The sequence below is a fragment of the Lepisosteus platostomus genome, chromosome 11 (genome assembly GCF_059453375.1).
Source record: "Lepisosteus platostomus isolate fLepPlt1 chromosome 11, fLepPlt1.hap1, whole genome shotgun sequence".
In the NCBI taxonomy this organism is placed as follows: domain Eukaryota; kingdom Metazoa; phylum Chordata; class Actinopteri; order Semionotiformes; family Lepisosteidae; genus Lepisosteus; species Lepisosteus platostomus.
This window is the reverse complement of record NC_142621.1, coordinates 32671594-32696075: the sequence shown is the minus strand read 5'-3', so window position 1 is coordinate 32696075 and position 24482 is coordinate 32671594. Positions and strand designations below refer to the sequence as shown.

Sequence of the window (24482 nt, the reverse complement as noted above, 5' to 3'; positions counted from 1 at the left end):
CACATACAGTACCAGCTCCCCCACACCCACAGATACACACACACTCCGACCAGTCGCAATCCAGGACGTCAGATACAGACCTACACTGCACTTCTTTCATATCAGGTGCACCCGGTGGCATTTGGTAGGGCAGGGTGCACAACAGTTCAGAGAGATTTCTGAACGCTCTCCCTGTGATCGTTGGACTTTGTCAGATATCACTTGACGAAAACCTGCATTAACTGCCTTTCCCTTAATTTTCAGTTTACACATTCTTTTTCATTTCTAGTTATTGACAATAGGACTCAATCCATTTGAAACATGGAAACGTGCATTTGAAAGGCGCGATTTGCTGATCTGGGGTGAAGCTTATTTGCTGCATACAGAAGCCAATTAGGATTTGCTCCTCTTCATTTTCTTATCATCAGAAAATGGCATTCAACATTCCACTTGAGTGGGATTTGCATCAGTTAGATATCACGACAATAATTTAAAATGTTACTATGTATAGCTTATTCCCTGATTGCAATTCCCTCTGCAAAATCATAAACATGTAAACAACAGCAAGGAAATTAGCCTATGAGAGCTCCCATTTCAGATTCTCACTGATGCTGAAAACACTGTATTGTAGATTGAAAATGAAGATAAAGGCAGGGAACCTCGTCTTGCAAGTTACAAGTCTTCAACAGGTTTCTCCATCATTCCCATAATAACTGACATCTGGGCGATCTGACACCTTGTCAGATGGGAGAAGACAAATTTCCACACTAGTGGACAATAAAGTATCTATATATCCCCACGTCCCCTGAGGCAGCTCTCTGCCTCTCACTATCTACCACTAGCTATGTCTCCTCACAGTGTCTTTCAGAACACAGGGCTGCTACAAAGACGGGAACTCATGTCAGAAACTTACAAAAGAAAGCTATCACAACATTCAAGTTTTTTTTTTTTGATGATTCTGGATTGTAGTTTTGCAAACATAAAGGCATAAAGGAGTATTTTGAAGAAAGCCACTGACAAAATGCAGCACAGTGTAACCCTCTGCAGACTGGGGATCTACAGTACTCTGATGCAGACAATTCATCCACTGTTGGGGACTGACTTTCACAGCTTTGGCCCCAAAGCACAAACTGGCTGTTCCAATGTCTGAAAATTAATAATAAAAGTGTAAAGGTGAAATCTAGAACAAGAATGCAAGCACAAAAGACTGATATTGTAGAAGTATTTTGGTGACATTTTGCTTGCCTCGAGGATGAAGCTCCTGACATTCGACACATTCCCAGGCCGTGAGGAGGGTCTGTCACCCACCACTGTGCCACCACACTGGACAAGCAGGGCAGACAGAGCTGTGGCAGTGAGGGGGAATCCAAGGGGAGGCTGGGAAGGAAGGGCACACACTCTCTCGCCTCTCCTGTCCTATAGAGTCAGCAGTTCCCTGCTCAGGGCAGACAGCTGTCTGTCACCCTGACAGATGGGTCAGGGACAGGGCTACAGACACTGATACACAGAACCCCTGGGGTGCTGCTCGCAGTTCTGCAACCGAGACACCTTTAGCTGATTCCTAAAGGGGAAAAAGCCCTGATTCAGGCAGGTCCTGATGATGAATTGACACAAGAGGTCTGATGCCCTTAAGAGAGAAATGCAAAGGGGGCAAACAAGCTTTTCCTCAGGACCCACTCTGATTGTGCACAGTGCCCAGTGATGAAAAATAATCCACACTGTAGACATCTACAGGACACAACTAATAAAGACCTCACCGGAACCTCCAAGCAGGCCTCTATCTAGTGTACCTTAGTAACGCTCACTGTGCACTGAGCCAGGATGTCCCCAAGAACTACTGTTCTCCTCCCCTACTACCCCGCTAGTGGAACCAGCTCTAGACATCTCACACCTCACCAGTTCAGACTATACTTATGTACCTTATGATCTACTGCTGCCTTACATCCAGTGACAACTGTAATCACATTTCACTAAGCATACTGATAACCCATCTTAGCCTAACCAATGGTACCTAGTATGTGCACAGGAGTACTCTCATTTCATTATATAGCAAAAAAAAAAACACTTCTTTAGCTTTTGTGTACAGTACAGTATATACTGTAGATCACCGTTTGCATCAGAACTGCACTACATTACTAGGGTTTTCTGCCATCCTAGACTGGCTTGGTCTAGTCCTGTAACAACACTACTTAGGTTAGTTCCAGGACTAAGTGCCGACACCTGCTTTTTTTAAAGATGGTTATTCAGTAGCACTTTGTGCAAAACAATACTGTTTGATAGTACAAATGGATTTATCAGTAATTGTTCTTCTGTGTTTACTGAACACTCGGTTATCTTCGGAAGTACTGTAGCATTTAAGAACAAGAAGTGGAATTGAGGAGAATTAATTAGTTCTAGAAGATGTTTGACAAACAATATGTATTGTACCTAACCCATCGTATATTGAGATTCAAACCTTAATTCTGTACCTAGGAGCACAAATTAAACAGAAAAATCCTTGAAATTCTCTCTCCTATAGAAATGTTGTCTCTTGGTGATACACCTTCAAACTTCCCATTTCTTTTCTGAAAGCGAGAAGGAAATATTTCTCTGGAACAAAACCACCTGACTTCAAGAGTATGGTTAGACTGTGCCATCATCCTTCATTACTCTGATGACGTTTCTCAAGAATCACAGATTACCTACAGGGGAGAGATCCATGTAAGAAATAAGCCCCCATCTAACAGCAATCCACACTGCTGGACTCTCCCATGTCCAGCAACCAGGCTCCACACTCAGACACAGCTGGTGCTTCTACACTCCGGCACACACAGCCTAAAAGACAGCTCTCTCCTTGCACGGAGAAAAGATCTGCACATGCTTTGCAAACTACACAAACTAAACATGGGTTGTAGAAACACCGAAGGACATGATGGAAGACTTAATGCTCCACATTTAGTCGTTTTTTTTTAGAATTGTATAATGTTAGCATGCCCCGAGGGGTTGGGCAGCCAGTTGACCTTGGACCCCTAGAGGTTTTTTTTCTCCTTACAGAGGAGTTTTTGGTTCCTCTCCTCCGTTGCCTTCTGGACTTTCGAATCAAATCGAAAGGCCAGCAAATAAGATGCAGGAATCTGCATAATGAAACAAGACTGCTGAGAATTAGCAGCGGCAGAAACAACAATCATGCAGTAGTATGCTCATTTCAACTGATCCGCCTCACTGACATGTGAATTGGTGAAGTAATATAGACGGTTCTGAATTCCCTTGTTTGGAATAAATGTCCTCGGGTGCATTTTGTCAGTCCATGTTGCCCGCACTGGAGTGCTGAAGTGTGGCCCCACTGCCTGAGCATCCCTACAGTCTCCACAGTGATGTCAGAACTGCAGTTCATGTGTGTGTATGGGGGGGGGGTTGAAAAGGGTGCACATCAATTATGTGGCTGGAATTGCAACTCATCGTGGCAGTTGCCTAGCAACACAAGTAAATGATACAGATCTTTTTGGGGTGGGGGAGTCACAGCAAATCCAGATGAAACCAATTCTAATTTAACCCTGTTTCATACCGAACTCATTACCACGCATCAGACTGAAATCCCATACATCATTCATTTTCCTTCCTCGTCTCTGTGAGGGCAGATGACTGCATGCGACAGTGTGGATCAGGATTTCAGCAGTGCGCAGTGTGTTTGTGAAGTGTGGGGTGTCATTACCTGTGTGTGCACTTCTGTGTGTACAATGTGTGTAAAGAAAGCCTGGGAGCGAGTGTACCTACGGCAGACACACTGTTTAAACTTCATCGGCATTATTAAATAATAACAGAATACAGCTTGCAGAAATACAAAATCTAAAAAAACAATTGGTTAAAGTACAAGTACATCAAACTACATCATCAAATCTACAAGAAAGCCAGTTTAAACAAGTGGCTTTTAAGATGAAATGTGAAAATACAGACTAAGAATTCCCGATCGGACAGGGAATGAGGAGGTAGAGCAGCCCAGGCAGAGCAGAAGGCCTTGCCGTCTGTAGAGGGGACAAACAACAGTCTAGCATCAGAAGACTAGACAACATGACAAGAGCGGTAACTTTCTAGGAAGTCAGAAATAAAAGGGGGAAAACATTCGGATGAGACGTAAAACCGAGGTCCTGACTCTCTGTGGTCATTAAAAATCCCAGGGTGTTTCTCGAAAAGAGTAGGGGTGTAACCCCGGTGTCCTGGCCAAATTTCCCATTGGCCCTGACCAGTCATGGCCTCCGTATAATCCCCATCTATGAATTGGCTCCAATACTCTGTTCTCCTCCCCACTGATAGCTGGTGTGTGGTGAGCGTACTGGTGCACTATGGCTGCCATCGCATCATCCAGGTGGGGCTGCACACTGGTGGTGGCGGAGGGGGGAGTCCCCATTACCTGTAAAGCGCTTTGAGTGGAGTGTCCAGAAAAAGCGCTATATAAGTGCAAGCAATTATTATTACTATTATTCTCTACAGCGCCTCAAAGGACAAGAGCAATATATTCAAGTCCGTGAGATTCAACAGGAAACCAGTTGAGGGAGTCAGAACTGCCGAGTTCTGAGCATACTGGAGGAACACAGGAAAAGTCACAATCAGCTAATGGATCCATCTCCCTCTGTGTTAAGCAATCCTTCAGCGATGCCAGGAACTCATTAATTCGCTTATCAAAGGAGCTCTGTGAATCAGCATCCCGTCCGTCTGGGGCTGGACCGTTAAAAACATTCACCTCCTCCCCCTGTGCAGTGGTGCCCTCAATTCTCTTTACTGGTGTTTAATCATCTCAGCCTGTCCCTGTGGTCCTCAGTAAACCGGAAGGTGAAGTTTGGATCAGTGAGTTTGTTTCCCTTTCAGGAGCTGGTCACTGCAGAACCCTCCTCTTTCCAGATACAAGACATGCAGCCTTGGGCATAGCCAAGACCTCAGGTCGCTCATGCTGCTGTGCACTTCGACACCTCTCCTGCTTCAAGAACACGCTCTTTTAGGGAAGGAGAAATGCACCCTTACCCCTCTGAAAAACTCCCATGACAGTATGAGTGTCATTAGCTGGACAGGTGTGGACTCTGCGACTGCCTGAAGGCTTTGATTCAGTTTTTTGGGGAGGGATCTGGTGAAAAACAGTGTTTGAAGGAAAGGATGACTGTGGCCTGATTTTTCAAAACTGGGTCAGAGATTTAGCTGTCAAGTTACTCCCTGCAATTTGTATTTTATTAAAGTAGTACAGACATGTCCTCTAGAGCTGATTCTCTCATCAGCATTGCACAGGACTCCTGTGTGGTTTTGCAGTGTAGTCCTTTTCAAGCAAATGTATCTTTTACTTTAAAGAAACCGTTCCTGTATTACCAAGAGCTCACAAAATTACAAATATACAAACTATCATCAAAAGACACTTACTATACCACTTGTTAGTGCAAATACTTGCAAAGTTATATCGTGGTAATAATATCTTTTCTATTTCATTGAATGGACATGTTTAATGGTGTTCATCAATAGGGTTTCTGCTGTGAAAGTTACAGGCTAATAGCAGGTGGAGCAGCCGATGAAGAAGCTGAACATGTACTGTAACACATGCCTTGCTCTAACTTGCAGAAGCTGTGCTGAGGGATTTGTCTCACAGGTCCAGCACAAGCGTGTGCCTATTCACTGGTCTCTGAGCTCCAGATGCCACACGTTGACTTTGCTCATGCAACAAATGTTCAACACAGTTCAAGTCTGGCATGTAAGGCCTATGCGATACAACAGTCATTCTCAACTAGCAGGAAAGCCATTTCAAACGCTGTTGTTATACAAGCAGCACGTTCACAGGTGTCATCTTGCTGGAACGCTATCAATTCAGGATGAGTTTGCAGTCAGGCTGCTGTCACTTGTTGTGATCTAGAATTTCCGATGCAGATGATACGAGAAAATATTCACAAAGGTGGAGCATAATTATGTGTTTTGATAAGGTGTTGCGACTTGTGGTCACCCATGTCATGGATGGATTGCATTTGCTTGCAACTTGCCAGGTTAGAAATTGCTGGCTGTGAACACCCCAGAGAGCAAGTCACTTATTAAAGTCCCCAACATAATGATGGCACAAAAGCTTTGTTCTCCTGAAAAGAGTGGCATATCAGCGCTTCGCAGTGCTTTTCTTTCTTGATCTTCTCCAGGATAGAGCAAGATTATTCACTTACTTATGTCCAATCAACTGATTTAGTGCTTGTGCGACAAAATTCATTAGTGTATCAAGGAAGATCAATTAATCAAAATGGTGGCAAAAACATTTAATAAACATAAAAACTGCAAGCTTTATTTTTCAAAACTATATATGCATAACAGTGTAAAGAGGATTCTGATTGTATACTTTGCCAATGCAGAAAGGATGGTACCTTGGATTCAACACTTGATCCGTGTTATAATTTATATTTGTAATACTGAGGGAATATTGAGAGAATATCGGAGCACACAATATTTCCATGTATTCAGGGTTTGAATTTTTTTCTGAAGGATACTGCGGTACTATTTTTATGTTTTGGCAGAGAAAAGAAATAATCCTGAAAATAAAAAAAGTATCCTGTTTTTAAGATTTTCTGCCAATAGAAACTTTTTTATATTTGGTTATAAGTTAATGAACATGTTTACCAATGCCTTTTACACTTGGATTTTACAATTTAGGCTTGTAATCCTGTATATCAAGCATCCATATCTTGGATGTCAGATTCAAAACAGGTTAAGTAATGTCACCATTTTGAGTTTTGGTCACTTGGACATTCAAACTGGACTGACTCTTGGATTTGAGGAAGGGACTACAAGTCTGCTAAATAGTGGAAGTACCTATCAATCTGCAGTTATTTCCCATATAGGCTGATATGTCTGTAGATCTAGTTGTGCATTTGTAATTTAAAAAATGAATCCTTTACATTGTCTAATTCTGTGAACTGTTCTTTTCACCAATTTCCCTACAGAATCAATGAAGTCTTCTCTTATCTATATTTTCCCAAGGAAAGATCAGTTGATTGGGAATTGCACAAATCTGTAAACATCCCAGTGTCCCTGTATGGATCCAGGGATCATCATGTGTACTATAACTAGCCTCATGAATAACACATACTACTTGATAAACTGAAAATCATACAGTCATGTAATACAACTGGTAAAGAAATCAGCCTATGAAATGCAATGACATGGGCTGTGTTATGTATTGCAAGAAGTCACTTTTCACTGAACAGTAATGAAAACAACACAAACTGAAAATCAGGTAAAGAGAGAAGAATCTCATCTGGCATGAACTAGTCTGTAATTTGTGTTAAATAGCATCTGATAGTTAAATATGTTAAAAAGAAACATGTCTCCATTATTGCCTTCATTATTTTTTACATGCTGCTAATGCTATTCAGTCTATCCTTACCGACATTCAAAGGCCAAGATGCCACCAGCTTGAGAGGACGTTTCTGCAAATGCTAAACTGCAAGTGCCCATGTGTGGACCATGTGTCTGCCTGTAACTTCATGCATACATGTTCTTGTGTCAGACTGCACAGTTACTGTACATGCATGTACTGTAGTCTATGTACAAAACGTATTTACAGTAGTTCACATGACAGCATGCAAATGTATTAGCATGTCTGCATCCTCGACACACAACTGCTAGGTCATTCAAAACTGGCAGCATTTCAGTACCGACACTCTCTTTCCAGTAGGAGTGATAAGAAACGACCCAGCACTGCCCAATCACAGGGTGAGAACAGTCTCAGGGCCACGTCCCTCATCCACTCCCCAATTTCAAACTGCCATTTCAAGAACACACTGCACGTTTTCATCCCAGTAGCAATCAATCGCTGATTACAATAAATCCTGGTCAGAAATGTATACCTTTCCCAGGTAGGCAGGAGCTGTGTCTAGTCTAAAAATGGTTTGATTCAAGTATGCAAAACCCCTCCAAAAAATGGAAATAAAGTGAATAAAATTAGGGAGTACACCGAGATCAAAAAAGGCAAGAACTGAGATTGACAACAATGGAAAAAACAATGGGTATCTGGGACAAACCACCCACTCGAGCATTCATAACATTTGTAACCTTCTGTATCTTTCTGTTAAAATCCTCCACTACTGCTGGATTGAAGTAGTGAACCGTGGGTTATCCACATCTCAGCTCATGACTGCAAACCCTGCATCCACACGCCAGGGGGAACGAGGGAGGGCAGGCCCTTTCCTTCAAGCCTCACGTCTCGTATCGCAGCCCAGGCACCACAGCCCCTCCAGGCTGCAAGCCACTGGCGCTCACTCACGCCGCCCTACCTCTGCCCGACCTCCAGTCTGTTCAGCCAGCTGGACAGTGTTCAGTCCACATGGCCGAAAATCTCGCGGGGGAAAAAGGCAAGCCTCTGTGTAGCTACGCACTTCAAACACGGCATTCCCACAGGAGACCTTATTGTGTACATGCTTTCATTAGCAGTAAACCCATGCAAATCATTACAAAGCACAAAAAAGAATGATCTGTGTAATAGTAGCAGACAGCAATAGCCGGACTCTTTGAACGCTTATAAAGCGTAAATACTACTATTTACATATTTACTCCCTGATGGAAGTAAAGTTAAAAATGGCTGAATGGATAGCTGACAGCAGGTTACCTTATACAGTAGCAAGTCCATAAAACCAGACAATGTTTATCTAGGACAGATCTCCCTTAACAAAATCATCCTTAAATCATTTCAACTCCTTGGAACATTTCTGTATTTGTGTTCCAGTATTAACACTAAACAGTCAAAATATTTTTAGATTGTATGCGCCTCACTTTTTCTATGATTCATCAGCTTTGGCAAACGGTTTTAAAAGGATTTCTAATTGCTTGATGACTTTCTTTTCTCTGCCCTTCTGCAATCTGGCTTTGCAAAGCACTCTGAGTGCTCATTAAAGTCGTGGTGCAGGTATTCTGTGTCAGAATGTGCTGCAGAGCACCACACACAGGGCACGGCTCAATCATGAAAACAAAGCCCAGCAACGTTATTTCGAAAACAGCCAGAGGCCTCACAGAGAGCTCCACCTGCACGGTGCACACCAGGGGGACACTGACACAGCTTACTGCCTTTCACACTGAACAGTGAAGGTGCTGACCATTCAAGACTAAATCATTTCACAAACACTGTCTGCATCTGGACTTTCTACATACTGTATACTTAGGGGAAAAAAGGATTTCCTTTTAAACACCCATAAAAGAGTAGAGTGCACTGTTTACCCAAGCTTTTATCCCAAAATAATAGAGAATATGAATTTGAAATAAGATTTTGATATTGAAAGAGCAGCATTTCTTCTAGTGTAGCATTAGTATTTCTTGCAAAATCGCATGGGGTGGCATTAATCTTGATAGATCGTACAAACTCATTACCATACAATCAGGAAAGCAACTTTGTCCCATTACATTACAGAGTGCACCGTATGTTTGTTTGATTTTTGTGGGGCCTTCTGGCAACCAGGGCTGCTTGTGGCGTTACAGGGGGAACAATCCCGAGTCTCCCTTGTCAGAGGCGCAGATGGGATTAGGTCAATAATGCCCTGTACAATACAGCACGGCTGTGTCACAGCACGAGTTGGCTGCATAGGCACCACAGATATATAAACAGCGCGGGCGAGGTGCTGGGCGCGCCGCTGTGCAAGAGGGCGTCAGGGAGATCAGGAGGGCTGCCGCTCACTTGTCTCGTATCCGCCCCGGCGTTACTGTTCCTTGTTGGCGGCGGTAGCAGTAAGCCGAATAGATACTTGCCTCCCCACGAAGTTCTCCAGCACCGAGCTCTTCCCGGCGCTCTGGCCGCCCACCACCGCGATCTGCGGCAGGTCAAGGTTGCAGCTCTGGCCGATGGTGCTGAAGGCGTCCTGCAGCCGGTTCACCAGCGGGATGAGCTCCTCCATCCCCCGGTTACCCATGGCGACACAGCCGGGGGGCCGAGGAGGCGCGGTGGGGCGGTGGAGAGGCGCGACAAGCCGGGGTGAGACGGCGAGATCACTATCCGGGCTGGGGGCGACTGGCGAGCCCAGTCACACCATCCAGGCGCTGGGGGTGTCGCTCAGGGGGGCTGGAGGGGCACAGGAGAGAGAGCTGTTACACACGGGCTGATATATCATTAGAGTAGCATTGTCACTGGCAGCTACAGAACAACTTCAGGGACGTTTTCTCGTTTCAAAAGCGGATTCTTTTTATCAGAGGACGCCAGGAATGATGCAGAACTGGGATGCGCACGTCTATCGAGCTGGTTGATGCATTATTCTTATAGCGACTATTATTATTATGCGTGCAATCGCAGTATTGTCATTACCCTGTTATGAAAGACGGGCTGTCGTCTCCGGACTATAAGGGATGGTCCTGTCTGTCCTGGCCTTCGGGATGACAGGCGCCTCGGCTCGCCGCTGTCCCACAGCCTGGCCGGGTACCGCTGGGTTAGAATCGTCTCCCCCGAGCGGTTCGGTTCTGGGTCGCTGTGAAGGAAAAGTCAGACTGCTTTCCAGCCCCCTCCGGTTTCCCGTGTCAATGACAGGCCAAGCGTTGGAGTCCCCACGGCCTGAAGCAGCGGCCGTGGCAAAACTTCTGGTCCAGCCTCCGCCGGTTCGGCTCGGTTCGACGTCAGCGCCCCGGACCGCCGGAGCTCCTTTCTGACAGCTAACGGGTTCGTCCCTAGTCTGCGCATGCGCGATTTTAGCAGCGGCGCTCCACGCCCCAAAGAGACGGACAACTCAGGAGCCAATGAAAGGTTGCGAATCTTGCCAGGAACGTCACGGCTCCGCCCCCGGACCCAAGCGGTATATAATCCACGCCCACAAACACGCCAGCAGTCCCGCCCACTGTTTACAGCGACTGCAGTTCTGCCGCAAGCCTGACTCATATAAATAACGCTGGTCCGGAGCGCTCAGCGGTAGAGTTGCTGTCTGTGGGAAATTAGGGTCTGTAGCGCTGAAGGCCCATACTAAGGACGGGCAGGCAGCTGTGATAAACACTAACAGCGCAGAATGAATGAGACAGTGTCGCAGTGAGGCGACAGCGCGCTGCAATTGCAGGGTAAACGCAGTGGTATCAGAAAGCGCTCGCTGTACGTGACCCCCACACCGCAATTCATACACATGTTGAGGAAGCGCTTGTGAACGACCACGTACCTTAGTTTTTTACGTGTTATGCGATCTACATGCTTGTGATGCGTTCTTTGACGTGCTGCAAAATCAGAAGTGTTACAGGGTCAGGACAAAAGGATAAGATGTGTGTTAACAACGAGAACGACCGATAAAGATTAAAAATAAAAACAAACGTTCGCTTGAAACAGCATGGCGGCTAATCGACTTTCTCTAATAAAACATATTAACGTTTTATACATTGAACACGTTAAGTACGAAACGCTTTGGAGAAGCGCTGTTTGCTATCCGGTTATTAATCGCGCTTACTCTGAGCTTTTTAAAGAAGACGCGCATGTTTTGTTATTGAATGAATGTGGCGCCCCCTAGCGTCAGTTGTTAAGGACCCGGGGCGACACGGATCGCTCGCGGACGAGGAACAGGACACCCCATCACGGTCGAGGAGATTCGTGCAAACTCGAAGGCTCCACGGCCGAAACGTTGTGTTCTCTTTCTTCTTTTTTTCAGCATGGAATAAACCTATTACTTGTTCCTTTGCAGCCTACGCATGCTGACGCAGCTACCCACCCGAACTACTTCGTGCAAACTCTACATACACCGCAGGATCTTTTTTTTTTTGCTTTTCAAAGGTTAAGGTTGGCGAGCAACCACAATAAAATGGAAGAGAAACGGCTTCTTTGTCTGATGCTCTAAATTACGCGGGGTTTACAAACTGTTTTTTTTCCTCCAATGCCGCTGTGTAATATTTTGCCCAACCACCTTCTTGTGACACAAACACACGTCCAAACGCACAACAAAGATTTGGTGGCATCGGGGAAAATTACATTTACTTCCCAGTTTATTTAAAACAATTGTGAGAATGATAAACGTCACAGATGTCATTGTGGCAATAGTACCGCTACAATTGCTGGAAGAGGTGTTAGTGGGGCCAGCAGGGGGTGCTCACCCTGCAGTCTGTGTGGGTCCTACTGCCCCAGTATAGTGATGGGCACTATACTGACGTGTGATGACTACACTGTAAAAATGTCACCGTCGTTCAGATGAGACATAAAACCAAGATCCTGACTCTCTGGGGTCATTAAAAATCTCAGGGCGCTTCTCAAAAAGAGTAAGGTACCCCAGTATCCCCCTAACGTTTACCAATCATGGCCTCTTAATAAGCCCCATTTCTGAATTGGCATCATCACTCAGTTCTCCTCCCCACCGACAGCTGATGTGTGGTGAGTGTACTGGTGCACTATGGCTGCTGTCATATCATCCAGGTGGGGCTGCACATTGGTGGTGGAGGGGGGAGAGTCCCCATTACCTCTAAAGCTCTATATAAGTGTAAGGATATTATTATTAAATGTCCAGTCCCTTTCACAAAATAAACATATCTGAACAGTCTGTAGTCACAGTGGAGTGATTGAACTCAGAAATGAGCTTCATTTCTATCTGGGTGCACCCAGATTTCTCGTGGAAGTGCAGATGTTCAATTAGTTAAATGTTTGTTCCCTGTATGAAGCTACCTAATGTAACGGTAGTGTAAGATAGGCAGAGTGAGATGTGGCTAGGGCTACTGCTTGTTTTTAATGTGTACTTATTTGTTGTTGTTTTTATGGTGAAGCCAAAGACACATCTCCACCCTTTCGGATGGACAATAAAGATATATGAATAAATAAATGCATGAACTGAGCCTGTTCACAGCGATTGTTACTGGTGCAATTTTGAGAATTTGTCTCAGTCTAGTAATGGTCTGAATGAACTAGTCAAACCAATCATGAAAGACAAGAATGCTGTGTAAGAGCACAACCGATTTTACTCTCGCTCTGAAATCAGATGCACACGATGTCTCGGAAGTGCAGTAGCTTTAGAAGGAATCAAAGTTTTTCAATAAGACAATCTGGAGACTCGGTGACACCAGGCAGACGACAGGTCGGCTGGAGAGCCAGGGCAGCCTTGGCTCCACTACAGTGTGACCAGACCGTTTCCGTTCTCTCGGCTCCTGCTGGTCTCTGTCTCCACTCCTCTTTGCATGTTCTCCACCTGCTTTCCCACCTTTCCTGTTTGTTTTTGACTGAATTTCTTTAATACTCTTCCTGCCTCTTACCCCATCTCTCCCGTTCTTTTTTCCTAGCCCAAACCTGCTTCCCACTGTTGCACATGCTCCCTCACTAACTCTCCCCTTTCTCAGGCAACATGCAGATCCTCCAGAAGGGCGGCGACACTGAGACTGAGATCACAGGGCTGGCCTCGCCCCCTGATCGCTTCCTGCAGGCTGTGGGCTGCCTGGCGCAGTGCAGGGGGGCTTGGTGGGGTGTTCTGGTCTCCCCTCAGACACAGCAACACCTCGTTCACCTCCCCCTCAATCCCGCGGGACAGGACGCAGGGGAACACTTCTCGCAACCCAGCCAGCACCCCCTCCCGCCGTGCAGAGTCCCGGCACACCAAGTTCAGCATGAACACACCTGCTGTGACATACAGAGAAAGAACAAACTCAGATCTGAAGCCATTCAACCTTGTAACTCAATGCAGATCAAGGCAATAACACAAACAAGCTGATGCTGTCAGTGCAGGGGATCTCTTGTTCTCTGGGGTGCAGGGCTGAGCAGACGGGATCTCTGGCTCTCTGGGGTCTAGGGCTGAGCAGAGGGGATCTCTTGTTCTCTGGGGTGCAGGGCTGAGCAGAGGGGATCTCTTGTTCTCTGGGGTGCAGGGCTGAGCAGAGGGGATCTCTGGCTCTCTGGGGTGCAGGGCTGAACAGAGGGGATCTCTTGTTCTCTGGGGTGCAGGGCTGAGCAGAGGGGATCTCTGGCTCTCTGGGGTGCAGGGCTGAACAGAGGGGATCTCTTTTTCTCTGGGGTGCAGGGCTGAGCAGAGGGGATCTCTTGTTCTCTGGGGTGCAGGGCTGAGCAGAGGGGATCTCTTGTTCTCTGGGGTGCAGGGCTGAACAGAGGGGATCTCTGGCTCTCTGGGGTGCAGTGCTGAGCAAAGGGGATCTCTGGCTCTTTGGGGTGCAGGGCTGAGCAGAGGGGATTTGATCGGCGCTGTTGCCCTGGACTACAGTCTGGGAAGTGGGAAGTTCATATGTATTGTTTTCAGGATGGTCTCCATCTTAACAAGCAGTCGTGACAGGGATCCTTCTGATCCCTCTGATGTCAGTGGGGTGGCAGTACCTTGGGGGGTGAGCAGATCCTTCACTTTCTCCAGGAAGGATGTTTCCACAAAGGCAGGTGGAGGGCAGCTCATGCCCAGTGTGGGGTCCTTACTATCCACATCAAACATGATGACATCATAGGACTGCCCGCCTGCAGGAAACAGACAGCCCCGTAAGAGCAAGGACAGAGAAGGAAAATGATGAGATGAAGAACGAGAAAGATGGGCAGGGAGAAAAGGACATTCGAACGAACAGAGATGTACAGAGTCAAAAGGAAAAACTAAAAAGGGGAAGGTGTGAAAGGAGGACTAAAGAGAGGGGATGGAAGAGAAATCAGAATGGGAATGAAGTTACAGAAAAGTATTTATCTCCATAATCCTCGCCTGTTTCTGAATCCATGTGTTGACTCCCAATCTCTCTCTGACCCCAAACTGTTACTTATTCCCTTAGGCACCTATCTGGGTGGCAATTTAGACTGCCTAGATTCTAATGCGATAGAACCAAGTTATCTTTTATTCCCACAGCTACTTACCACCTTCATCTTGACAACTGATAGTATATTTTACTTTACTTATACTTATATATTTTTTTCATCATATATGTAAATTTATTATTTGTGGGTTCATGTTGTGTGAAATGTATTGTGTAATGTGTTATGTCCTACATCTGCCTGCACAGTAAAGTACCCATCTGGGACAATAATAGTAAGTATTGTACAGGCCCCTGAATGCTCTCCAACCCCCCAAGTCTTTGTATCAAGAACAGAAAGCATTTCTCTACACAAAGGGTTGTGGGAGACTGGAACAAGCTACCCAACCAAATTGTTGAAACCAATACACTATTTTTTTGTTTTAAAAAAAACAGCTGAGTAAGATTCTTGGATCAATTAACTGCTAACTACCATACAAGCCAGAGTGGCCTGCACTCGTGTGTCACCATTTTTATGTCAAGTCATACTGACCTTGCTTGTCCAAGGTGTTGATGTGCTCCAGCCCATCTCCCAGAGTGACGCCCAACCTGTCATCCGGCATGAACCCAAACCAATCACGGGCCACTTCCAGCACCGCAGGGTCCAGCTCAACCACCTGCACCTTAGCCTTGGGCACCCAATCCCGCAAAAACTGGGGCAGCCCTCCCCCGCCGAGCCCCACAATCAGCACTGACACAGGGGCGTCTGCAACACAGAGGCACATGTTCATGGGCAGAAACCTTCTGACATGCATCTATGCACAGAGGCAGTGAAGAACACAAGGACACATGGTGGGTCTAGGCTCAAAGTTACACTAGGTTGAGGATGACGCGTATCATCCATGCAAAGTGGGCAACACATGCATTTTCTAAGCAAAGAAAGCTGAAGCCCCCTGTAGGCCACATGGCTGGAAGTGTGCCAGATCTCCGTTACCTGTCCAGTGGGTGTTTCCCTGCTGCAGCACAGCCAGTCCAGCCACCATCACTCTGTGGTGAGCACAGCACAGGAAGCTGGAGTCCACACGGGCAGCAGCGCCCTCTGCTGGCGGGGGGGCTGCAGGTGAGGTGGGGGCTGGCCGCCCTGACTTCTTCTTCTTGTTCCTCTTACGTGTTGACGCTGCGGATAACGATACCGTGAGAGAGTCAGAGGAGTGAACAGAGAGGTCCGGACAGGGGGAAGAATTACAGGAAGATGAAGGTGTTTCTGAAGCGCCGAGTTTCAACGCGACATGACTGTATCCGGGAAGGAGATGGTGGAGAGACATTTAGAGACGTGGGAAGAGAAGGAGAGGAAAGGAAAGCCAGAGCTGAGCATCATGCAGAGACCATGAGGTGAGGGAGGCCAGGAGAGTCCCCTGAACATGTCCTTGAGGGACTTATGTGAAAAAATAATAATCCTTACACTTCTACAGCACTTTTCTGGATACTCCACTCAAAGCACTTCACAGGTAATGGGGACTCCCCTTCACTACCACTTGGAGGATGTGATGGCAGCCAAAGTTGCCATTATACCCATCACACATCAGCTCTCAGTGGGGAGGAGAACAGAGTGATGAAGCCAATTCATAGAGGGGAGTTATCAGGAGGTCATTACTGGTAAATATGGCCAGGACACCAGGGCGAAACCCCTATTCTTTTCGAGAAACACCCTGGGATTTTTAATGACCGCAAAGAGTCAGGACCTTGGTTTTTACGTCTCATCTGAAGGAAAGGCCTCCGCACGTGCACCGGACCCTCCCTTACCGCTGGGCTGGCCGAGCCGGCTCTCCGACTGCACCACGCCGGCGCTGTCCAGGAAGATGAGGCGCCGGTACAGCTGCCCGTCCTCGCCGCGCACATCCTCCACCGCAAACTCGCCACTGAAGGTGCTCACCCCTCGGTGGACCACCTCGCGCCAGCCCACGTCTCCGCCCACCGAGAGGAAGGGCACCTGGGGGGGGAGAGAGGAAGAGGAGGAGGAGGGTTGACAACGAGGGCCAGGAAACAGTGAAGGACTGGCTCAGGGGACAAGTGGAATGCATGAGGAGACTATGCTGAAAAATAAAACATGGCTCTCTAATGTGAAGCATATTTGATAGATAATTCAAAACTTCACTTGTAAAAACATTACTAGGCGGATTTCCTTTCCTTTGCTTATGCGTCTCAACAATGGTTATTGCTGTATTCAACAACAGGTGGTGACTGAGGCAGCTGCAAACCCACAGACTTGCGAGGTCATAGCCCCTCCCTTTACCTGCTGATTGGTCGGCATCCCGGGCGGAGCCAGTTCCATCACCATGGGCGACAGCTCTGATTGGACAGCCTGCATGTCCTGGTAATGCTGGTCCCTGTGCATCGCCACGACGACGAGCCGCCGGAAGGCTGCGCTTCGTGCCAGCTGGCCGCGCCCCTCAGCCGAGCCATACAGCCAATCGGTTTCCCGGCCCTGAGGAACTGCAGGCACAACCAGCCAATCAGAGCACTCATTCTGATTTTCCAGCACGCTTCTTTTATGTCGACCACAGTAGGTGCGCAATACGGGAAAGATGTAGAAATTAACATAAGTCAGATATATTTTAAATAAACAAACAAAATGGTTTAAGGAACTTTAAACTAGATCACGCCTTGAAAAAGAATAACACAGGATCTGAAGTGATGTGTCAAAATTAATCCTGCACAAGCGCAACGCTGTGTTTTTTGAATGCACTACAGAAGAATGAGCTCCAAAGTCTCAGCTAGTAAAAGCATTCAAAATTCAGATTGGACCTTACAGTCCCAGCCCAGGTGACTCCCACCTGCGCTGGGTTTTTACTTAACTGTTACCTGAATTCCCCAATAGCTGGTGCACAACCAGCGAAACACCTCTGGGCTTCCTTAAGCTTTATCTAGCAATCAATCAATTTTATTGATACAGAGCATTCTCTAGGCACTTAATCTAAATTATATAATAAAAAAAACTTTAGTATGAGAAACACCACTGTTATTAAAATGACTAGGAAAATAACGTTTTAATGAAAGTGATGACACAAACTTGCACTTAGGCACTACAGAGGCTGTAGCACGCCTAACTACGATGGCTACAGCAAGTGCACCTTTTAGAGGAAAGCACACTCAGGGTTAGAGAGTGAAGATGGGAACACCAGATTTGCAAGTTATACTAAAAAAAAAGAACCACCACTTCCAGATCTTGAAAACGTGAAATCCTTCCTGTGCTTGTGTGTCTGGTTCTGTCCTGCTGCAGAGCAGTGCCAGTCTCACTCACCGATGAAGATGGCAAAGTGGTTGGCGCGGGGCACCTTGGTGCCAGGAGGACTGTCCAGGACGTGCAGAGTGTACCGGGGCCGTCCAGACGGGGCGTGGAGCAGCTGCAGGGCAGGGCTGTGGGCAGGATCTGTGCCCGTGCGCAGGCGGCTTCGCAGGAGGGCGTAGGCCTGGCATTCCCGGACCGCCCCCAGCAAGGCGGGGACCGTGGTATGTCTCTGGGCGGCGCCATCCTCTCCCTGGCACAGCTCCAGCAGCGGAGCTGGAGGGGGCTGCCGGAACTTGGTGCAGACCAGCACGAACACGGGCAGGGCACAGGAGGACGACTCGGGGTCAGAGGTGCCGCCCCGCCCGTCCAGGCAGTGCACCCTGACCGCCCAGCCCTCCCCGACAAAGTGTTCCACTGCCAGCTTGAGCACGTGCTCCTGGGCCAGCGAGACGCACACGTAGCGCCCCCCGACGCCCAGCACGCGCCCCACCTCCACCAGCATCCTCTTCGCTAGGCCCCCCTCCGCGGCACCCCCCTCCTCGGAGGCCATGGCGTCCAGCGTGCCCTTGTCCAGGGCGGCGCGGAACTGCTGGCTCTCGAAGGGCGTCTGCGTGGCGTCCACGCGCAGGAAGGTCAGCCCGGGGCGGCGGGCGGCATTGCGCTGGCTCATGGCCGCGATGGCCGTCTCGCTGATGTCGATGTTGGTCAGCCGCTGGTACCCCACATCGTACAGCTGCTCACTCAGCTCCGAGTTCCCACAGCCCACCACCAACACCTGGGAAAGGGAACGGAACGGAATATTCAGTGACGAAGGCAGTGCAAAGCAACAACACACACTCCAGAGAGAGAGGAGAACAGTCCCCATTACCAGTAGAGCACCTTGAGGGGAGTGTCCAGAAAAGCACTAAATAAGCGTAAGGAATTATTAACAGTGGTGGAGGAAGATGAGGAAAAGCATTGAGGTGAGGGCACCTCTTGCTCTTGGAATCTTTGAAACAAATATTTGAATTACATTTTTATGTTTATGGGAAACTTGTTGGGCTGTGACAGGATCAAGAACAACTATCCTAGTTTTAGAGGACCAAAAATGCGAGAACAAAACTACACAATCATTCTATTGCCATCAGGTGCATTTGCTGATAAAACTTCTATCTGGACCTCAATTTCTAAACCGCAATGACCAGAGACACTGCTACAGGATGCATCTCATCGTGCAGATGAGACGTCCTGACTTTTTGGACATTACACATGCTGTGGCACATTTTAAAAGAAACGGATGTTAGCCCTGGTGTCCTGGCTAAATTTCACTCTGCAGTTGTACAATCTGGACCTTGGAAAGTTCCCCCTTAACTAAAACGGAGAAGCAATTTCTCTTTTCTCCACCTGATCTGGGGGGGGGTGCTGGGATTCTGCAACTCTCCCAGCCTATAAGTAAAGCTTCCTGGGATCCTTTGAAACTAAAAGCACTAAATAAATCCAAGAAATTGGCAATTATAATTATTATCACAGTGGTGCCGTCTGCGACTGAAGGAAAGACTTCAATCCTAAGAATAACAAGGATAACAAGCACTGAACGGTCTGGTCATGTAGTTTCACATACTTACCTCATCCCGAGGCTTGATGTACTTGTGTAACACCCCGCACAGATCAGTATATCCACCATACCACTCGAACGCACGGTCACCGCGCCGGCGGAAGAAGCGCTCCCAGTACTCCGCTGAGCTGAACTCCTCCGCGGTGCGTGGCAACAGACTCATCGTGGGGCCGCGTGAGCGACAGGGTTTGAGTTTGTGTCAAGGACTCAGTATACTGTAGCAACACAGGCGCTAAACTTACCAATAACCTGTCCCGCCACTACACTGCTCTATTCTGCTAGCACGCCTTTCACATTACAGTTGTGGACAACTCCATGTTGAAGTAAATAAAAGACGTTGCGAATATGAGAAAACACTGTCTCTCACCATAAACCAGGCTCAACAGACGTGTCTGTGAATCTCTGGTAATCTTACTTTTAGGGACTCTTTAGTGACCCCTACAGTTGTTGCAATACTGTTAAAACACTAATACGACACCCGTGTAAAATGCACCCTAAATGATACCAGTGGGAGAAACTCGACTAGTTACCAGTGAGAGTAACTTACAAAATGTATCTAACCTAGCTACACAGGCAACATCCTGTAATCAACATTTACCCAATCGTCTGTTTAAACCCTACACCTTGATTCTTATAAAAATCTATAACTACAGTTACAAGTCAGCAGGTTCATATCGCATACCACCTTCCCACATGTGTTTCTCAGAACTGTTTCCTACTCGGACAATGATCAGTGTAGAACACTATCCGCTTCGACACATATGATTGGATCGTATTAACGGCGAGTAGCCTCCTAGCTCGCTTTCCGATTGGCCAATTGCAGGATTCTGTCAGATGATTGGCTGATACGCAGCGGGACCGGATGTTGTTGATGTCTGTGTGTTCCTTCGTGCTTGGTAGCTGGAAGTTGAAGTATGGCGGCGCCGGCTGGGAGGTCGGTGGTGTTTGTGACGGGTAATGCCAAGAAACTGGAGGAGGTGAGAACTGAGGGAGAGAAAACAGTAAAATGAGTGCAGGAGTTGAACATGGAAAGAAAGAATATGACCAAGCTATTATCTTATTGGTTAAAGCTGTTTGGCTTGACCAGTTGTGTTAGTTATTTGAGTACACCGTATTAAAGATTAGTGTATGAATGAACCACAACACGTAATATCGAGTGAGACCCATTTCATTCGGTTTGTGTTATTCTTCGTTTTTAGCAGCACTTCTTTTAAAATGGCTCTTTCTAACTGTTGTCGTTCAGGAGCGTAAAGTACAGTATTTGGTACGTCACGGTGCATCACTAGCTAGGGAGAGGAAGAAACTTTAAAACCCATCATTATCCCGAGTGTCGCATCGACTGTTGTGAACATATCTGTGCAATGTGTGAAGGTGCCTGTCTTGTTTCTCGTACACGTATACTGTAGAAATTAACAACCCAGGACGACGATGTGACACTCGAACAAACTCTTTATTTCACCTGTAACTCCGAACCCGTTAGCTCCTACCTTTACTATGACCTGTGACCCTGAGTAACCGTTATTCCCGCTCAGCCCTCCACCAATCAACATGCAGTTTCACTGCTGACGCACACAAATATTACAGTGGCTGGGGATGAGTTCTTGTATTAAATCTCTGTGTCTTACACAGGTCATTCAGATACTGGGAGACAAGTTCCCCTACAGGCTCGTGTCCAGGAAGATTGATTGTGAGTACAGAGAAAGCGAACTTGGTCCCTGTGTGTTTTAGCAACCAGACATAAAAATGTTTCGTCATGGCAAGAAAGAACCTTTTGATGTGAACTGAGAGAGCTCAGTCAGTGTATGGCTGTAACTGCAGACAATCAGTAGAGCACATCAGTGAATATGAAGGGAGTGGTCCTGATGCTGCTTGCAGGGAGAGCTGTATTACTTTTTACTGTGGTGTGTTTTCAGTGCCGGAGTACCAAGGCGAACCTGATGAGATCTCCATACAAAAGTGCCAGGAGGCTGCCAGACAGGTCAGCAGAGCGTGGAGTTTGTGTACTGTGAGGGTGGAACTGAGACTTCTACTGTGTATCAGTCTGCGATGTTTCAGGATTTGCGAGCTGCTTTTTACATGATTTTGAGTAAAATTGGATGGACAGGTTTGGTCTTCGAATCATCTTGCATGTCTCTATTCATTTTCTCTTCTTTATTAGTATAATTTACACATGAGCCTGCAGGCTGCAGATCCTGCAATGAATCACACTGTTTTGCATGCCTGATCTGTGTGCACACTGATTTCTCTAAATTACTGAGTGAGGCAGTCTGAGACAGGTCCATATTCCTGAACACGCCTTCACACAGGAAATTAAACAACACATACTAGCAACCAAACAAGATTGGCTGGCGGAATGACGTCCCCTTGTCTGTAACATTTGTGCTGTGACGTTTTATAGGCTTATGAGGCACAGACACACTCAGGTTTTCACTCTTGTTCACTGATCCTTTATGTTAATCACAATCTCACAGATTGACGGGCCAGTGATAGTGGAGGACACCTGTCTATGTTTTCGAGCACTAGGAGGGCTGCCGGGACCTTATATGTAAGTATGGCGTGTGTGTTTGCGACAGGGCAATAGTGGACTAACTGACAGGTTGTCGGTGGTGCAATGTTGACCTCTAGTGGCCAAGAGGTGTAATTTGCTGAAGAGTGGAAGCATATATTCAATAGCATATTTAGGTCCACTGTGAAAAGGTTTTTCTACTTATTGCTTCTTACGAGTTTCTACCTTGTTCTGCTCCCCAAACAAACCTCAGTCAACCTCAGGCCTTGTCTTTCTCACACCTGAAGAAGGCCCCACGGCCGAAACATTGTGTTTTCTTTCTTCTTTTTTTCAGCATGGAATAAACCTATTACTTGTTCCTTTGCATAATAATAATAATTGCTTACGTTTATATAGCGCTTTTCTGGACACTCCACTCAAAGCGCTTTACAGGTAATGGGGAAGCCCCTCCATCACCACCAATGTGCAGCCCCACCTGGATGATGTCATGAAAGAAGATCAATGATAGGTCTTTGAAAATGAATAAGAACTATGTAACAAGATATTCACGTGTCTTCATCCACAGTTAACTGTGTCCTCTGCATGTTGTTCTTCCAGAAAGTGGTTTCTGGACAAGCTGAAGCCTGAAGGTAAAACACTGACCGTCTCTCTTGTCTGTATTATTGTCTCTCTGTAAGTCTCGCTTTCCCCGTCCCTTTTCCCCAACACCAGTAAGTACCAGTAAGGGAGCTCCTGTCTATTAATCTAGTCTCTTCCCAGATGCTGTACGAAATCATTAAATGAAAAGCTTCACTCATGATTTTACCCTCCCTCCACTTTCTCTGTTGATCTGTCCTTCAGGTCTGCACAAGCTGCTGGCTGGGTTTGAGGACAAGTCAGCCTGGGCTCTGTGCACCTTTGCCTACAGCGCTGGAAAAGAGGAGCCAGTGTTGCTCTTCAGGGGGAAAACAGAGGTCAGGACTGCAGCATAGAGTAAATAGCACACCCTCCAATTTACACACAGGGCCCAATGGATTCCTGAGGCACACATGCCTGGAATGTTCACACTGACTTACTCACACGGACTGATGCTCAGAGGGTCTGTAATATGTTCAGACTCTCAGACATGAGTTTACAGTGACGAAACACAGAGGTACCTTGTTTGTGCTGTGCAGTTGGAACATGGTACCTGTATTACTCTGACCTGTATTGCTCTGTGCTTAGGGGCGCATTGTCGAGCCCAGGGGACCCAGGGACTTTGGGTGGGACCCATGTTTCCAGCCAGATGGGTATGATAAGACGTGAGTGTCATTGTTTTCTCAACCTTTTCCAGTTGTTTGTGAAATGCATGCATTTGATAATCTAATAGAACACTAGATCACAGTGTTTCCCAAGGCCATTATGGACTGGTGATCACTCGATAAGCAAACTGTAACCAACTCTTTATTACGTGAGAACATGACTTCTCATGCTGTGCAAATCAGAACCTTTACAGTACCTTGGAATTGTGATTCCTCTAGTGCTTCTCTAATTATCTTACTCTTCTCCTCTCCTTCCCTCACACCATTCCAAATCTCTTCTCTCCCCTTCTACCTTTTGCAATCCCTTACCCCCTCTGCCTTCCTCTCCCAGCTATGCGGAGTTGCCAAAGGAAGTGAAGAACTCCATCTCTCACCGATACCGTGCTCTGGCTGCCATGTCTGAACACTTCTCTCAACTTGGGAACACAGAGAACAGCTAGGAAATGGCCATAATCACCAGGACATGGGGCGACGAGATGCACCGAGTCTTAAGAGCTTCTGGCTATAGCCAATCACAAGCTCTTGCCACCACCATCCAAGACGATGCCTGTCTTATCAACATTGTATTGTGTGAATCTGAAGATAAGGTGTCACAGCATGGACGTGTCACGTTCAGCACCCTGATGCTAACATTTTCTGAAAAAAGTATGTTTGCCTTTTCTCAGTCAAAATGAGTTATTTTCTCTTAAAGTGCTATGCATATCACTGACATGGCGACAAAGCACCTTATCAGAGTCATGGTGGTAATTATGTAGGCAGTTGAGAGAAAATGTCTTTTATTGGAGTTCATGAATAGCCATAAAAGCTGGCACATTACCAGCTACCCTGTCCTGGTTCCCTCACTTGGAACATGGGGAAATGGCCACCTGTCTGTAGGCTAAGTGATTTCTAGTACTGTTTAGCAGCTGGGCCAACACACAGTCCACTTCCCCTCTCCCTCAGTGTCTGGACCTGTAATAAACAGCCTGATTTTACACAGTCTCAGAGCTTGCTTGTTTGCACCAGACACACAATGATGCACTACCCACAAAAAGAAAGGTCAAGAACAATCTAAACGAACTCCCACTTGCACAGACTAGTGTCACACAAATGCACACTTGTGTTATTGCCCAGTGAAAGAGACATATCTAAAGTTAAATGTAACTTAATGAATTGTTCACAATGCAACCGGAGCATGGTGGAAGGACAGCACTGAAAGTTAATTTCTTT

At 46.7% G+C, this 24482-nt stretch overlaps 3 protein-coding genes across 8 annotated transcripts in view; 1 reads left to right on the top strand and 2 right to left on the bottom strand.

Moving 5' to 3' along the window:
• Window positions 1-9866, bottom strand: part of dnm3a (dynamin 3a) — a 52679-nt gene extending 42813 nt beyond the window's left edge. For all 5 annotated transcript variants that reach the window (XM_088599250.1, XM_088599248.1, XM_088599247.1 and 2 more), the window contains exon 1: window positions 9706-9866. In XM_088599250.1, coding sequence (XP_088455376.1) covers window positions 9706-9866 — 161 coding nt within the window. The remainder of the gene's footprint in view (window positions 1-9705) is intronic.
• Window positions 9867-12840: 2974 nt separating this feature from the next.
• mettl13 (methyltransferase 13, eEF1A lysine and N-terminal methyltransferase) lies at window positions 12841-20217 on the bottom strand. 2 transcript variants are annotated; one of them, XM_088599253.1, is made up of 8 exons: window positions 19498-20217; window positions 17906-18668; window positions 16898-17097; window positions 16408-16594; window positions 15599-15781; window positions 15158-15370; window positions 14216-14347; window positions 12841-13510 (listed from the first exon to the last, which is right to left on the bottom strand). In XM_088599253.1, the coding sequence occupies exons 1-8, from the start codon at window positions 19648-19650 to the stop codon at window positions 13230-13232; spliced, it is 2112 nt and encodes a 703-aa protein (XP_088455379.1). In that variant the 5' UTR covers window positions 19651-20217; the 3' UTR covers window positions 12841-13229. The 2 variants fall into 2 exon arrangements, with proteins under 2 accessions (XP_088455379.1, XP_088455381.1); XM_088599255.1 differs by having other exon boundaries at window positions 12841-13507.
• A 95-nt stretch (window positions 20218-20312) lies between these two features.
• Window positions 20313-24247, top strand: itpa (inosine triphosphatase (nucleoside triphosphate pyrophosphatase)). The gene is made up of 8 exons (XM_088599271.1): window positions 20313-20464; window positions 21117-21174; window positions 21401-21465; window positions 21959-22032; window positions 22591-22622; window positions 22834-22946; window positions 23197-23273; window positions 23605-24247. Exons 1-8 carry the CDS (start codon window positions 20402-20404, stop codon window positions 23711-23713), a joined length of 591 nt encoding a protein of 196 aa, XP_088455397.1. The 5' UTR covers window positions 20313-20401; the 3' UTR covers window positions 23714-24247.
• The last annotated feature ends 235 nt before the right edge of the window (window positions 24248-24482 follow it).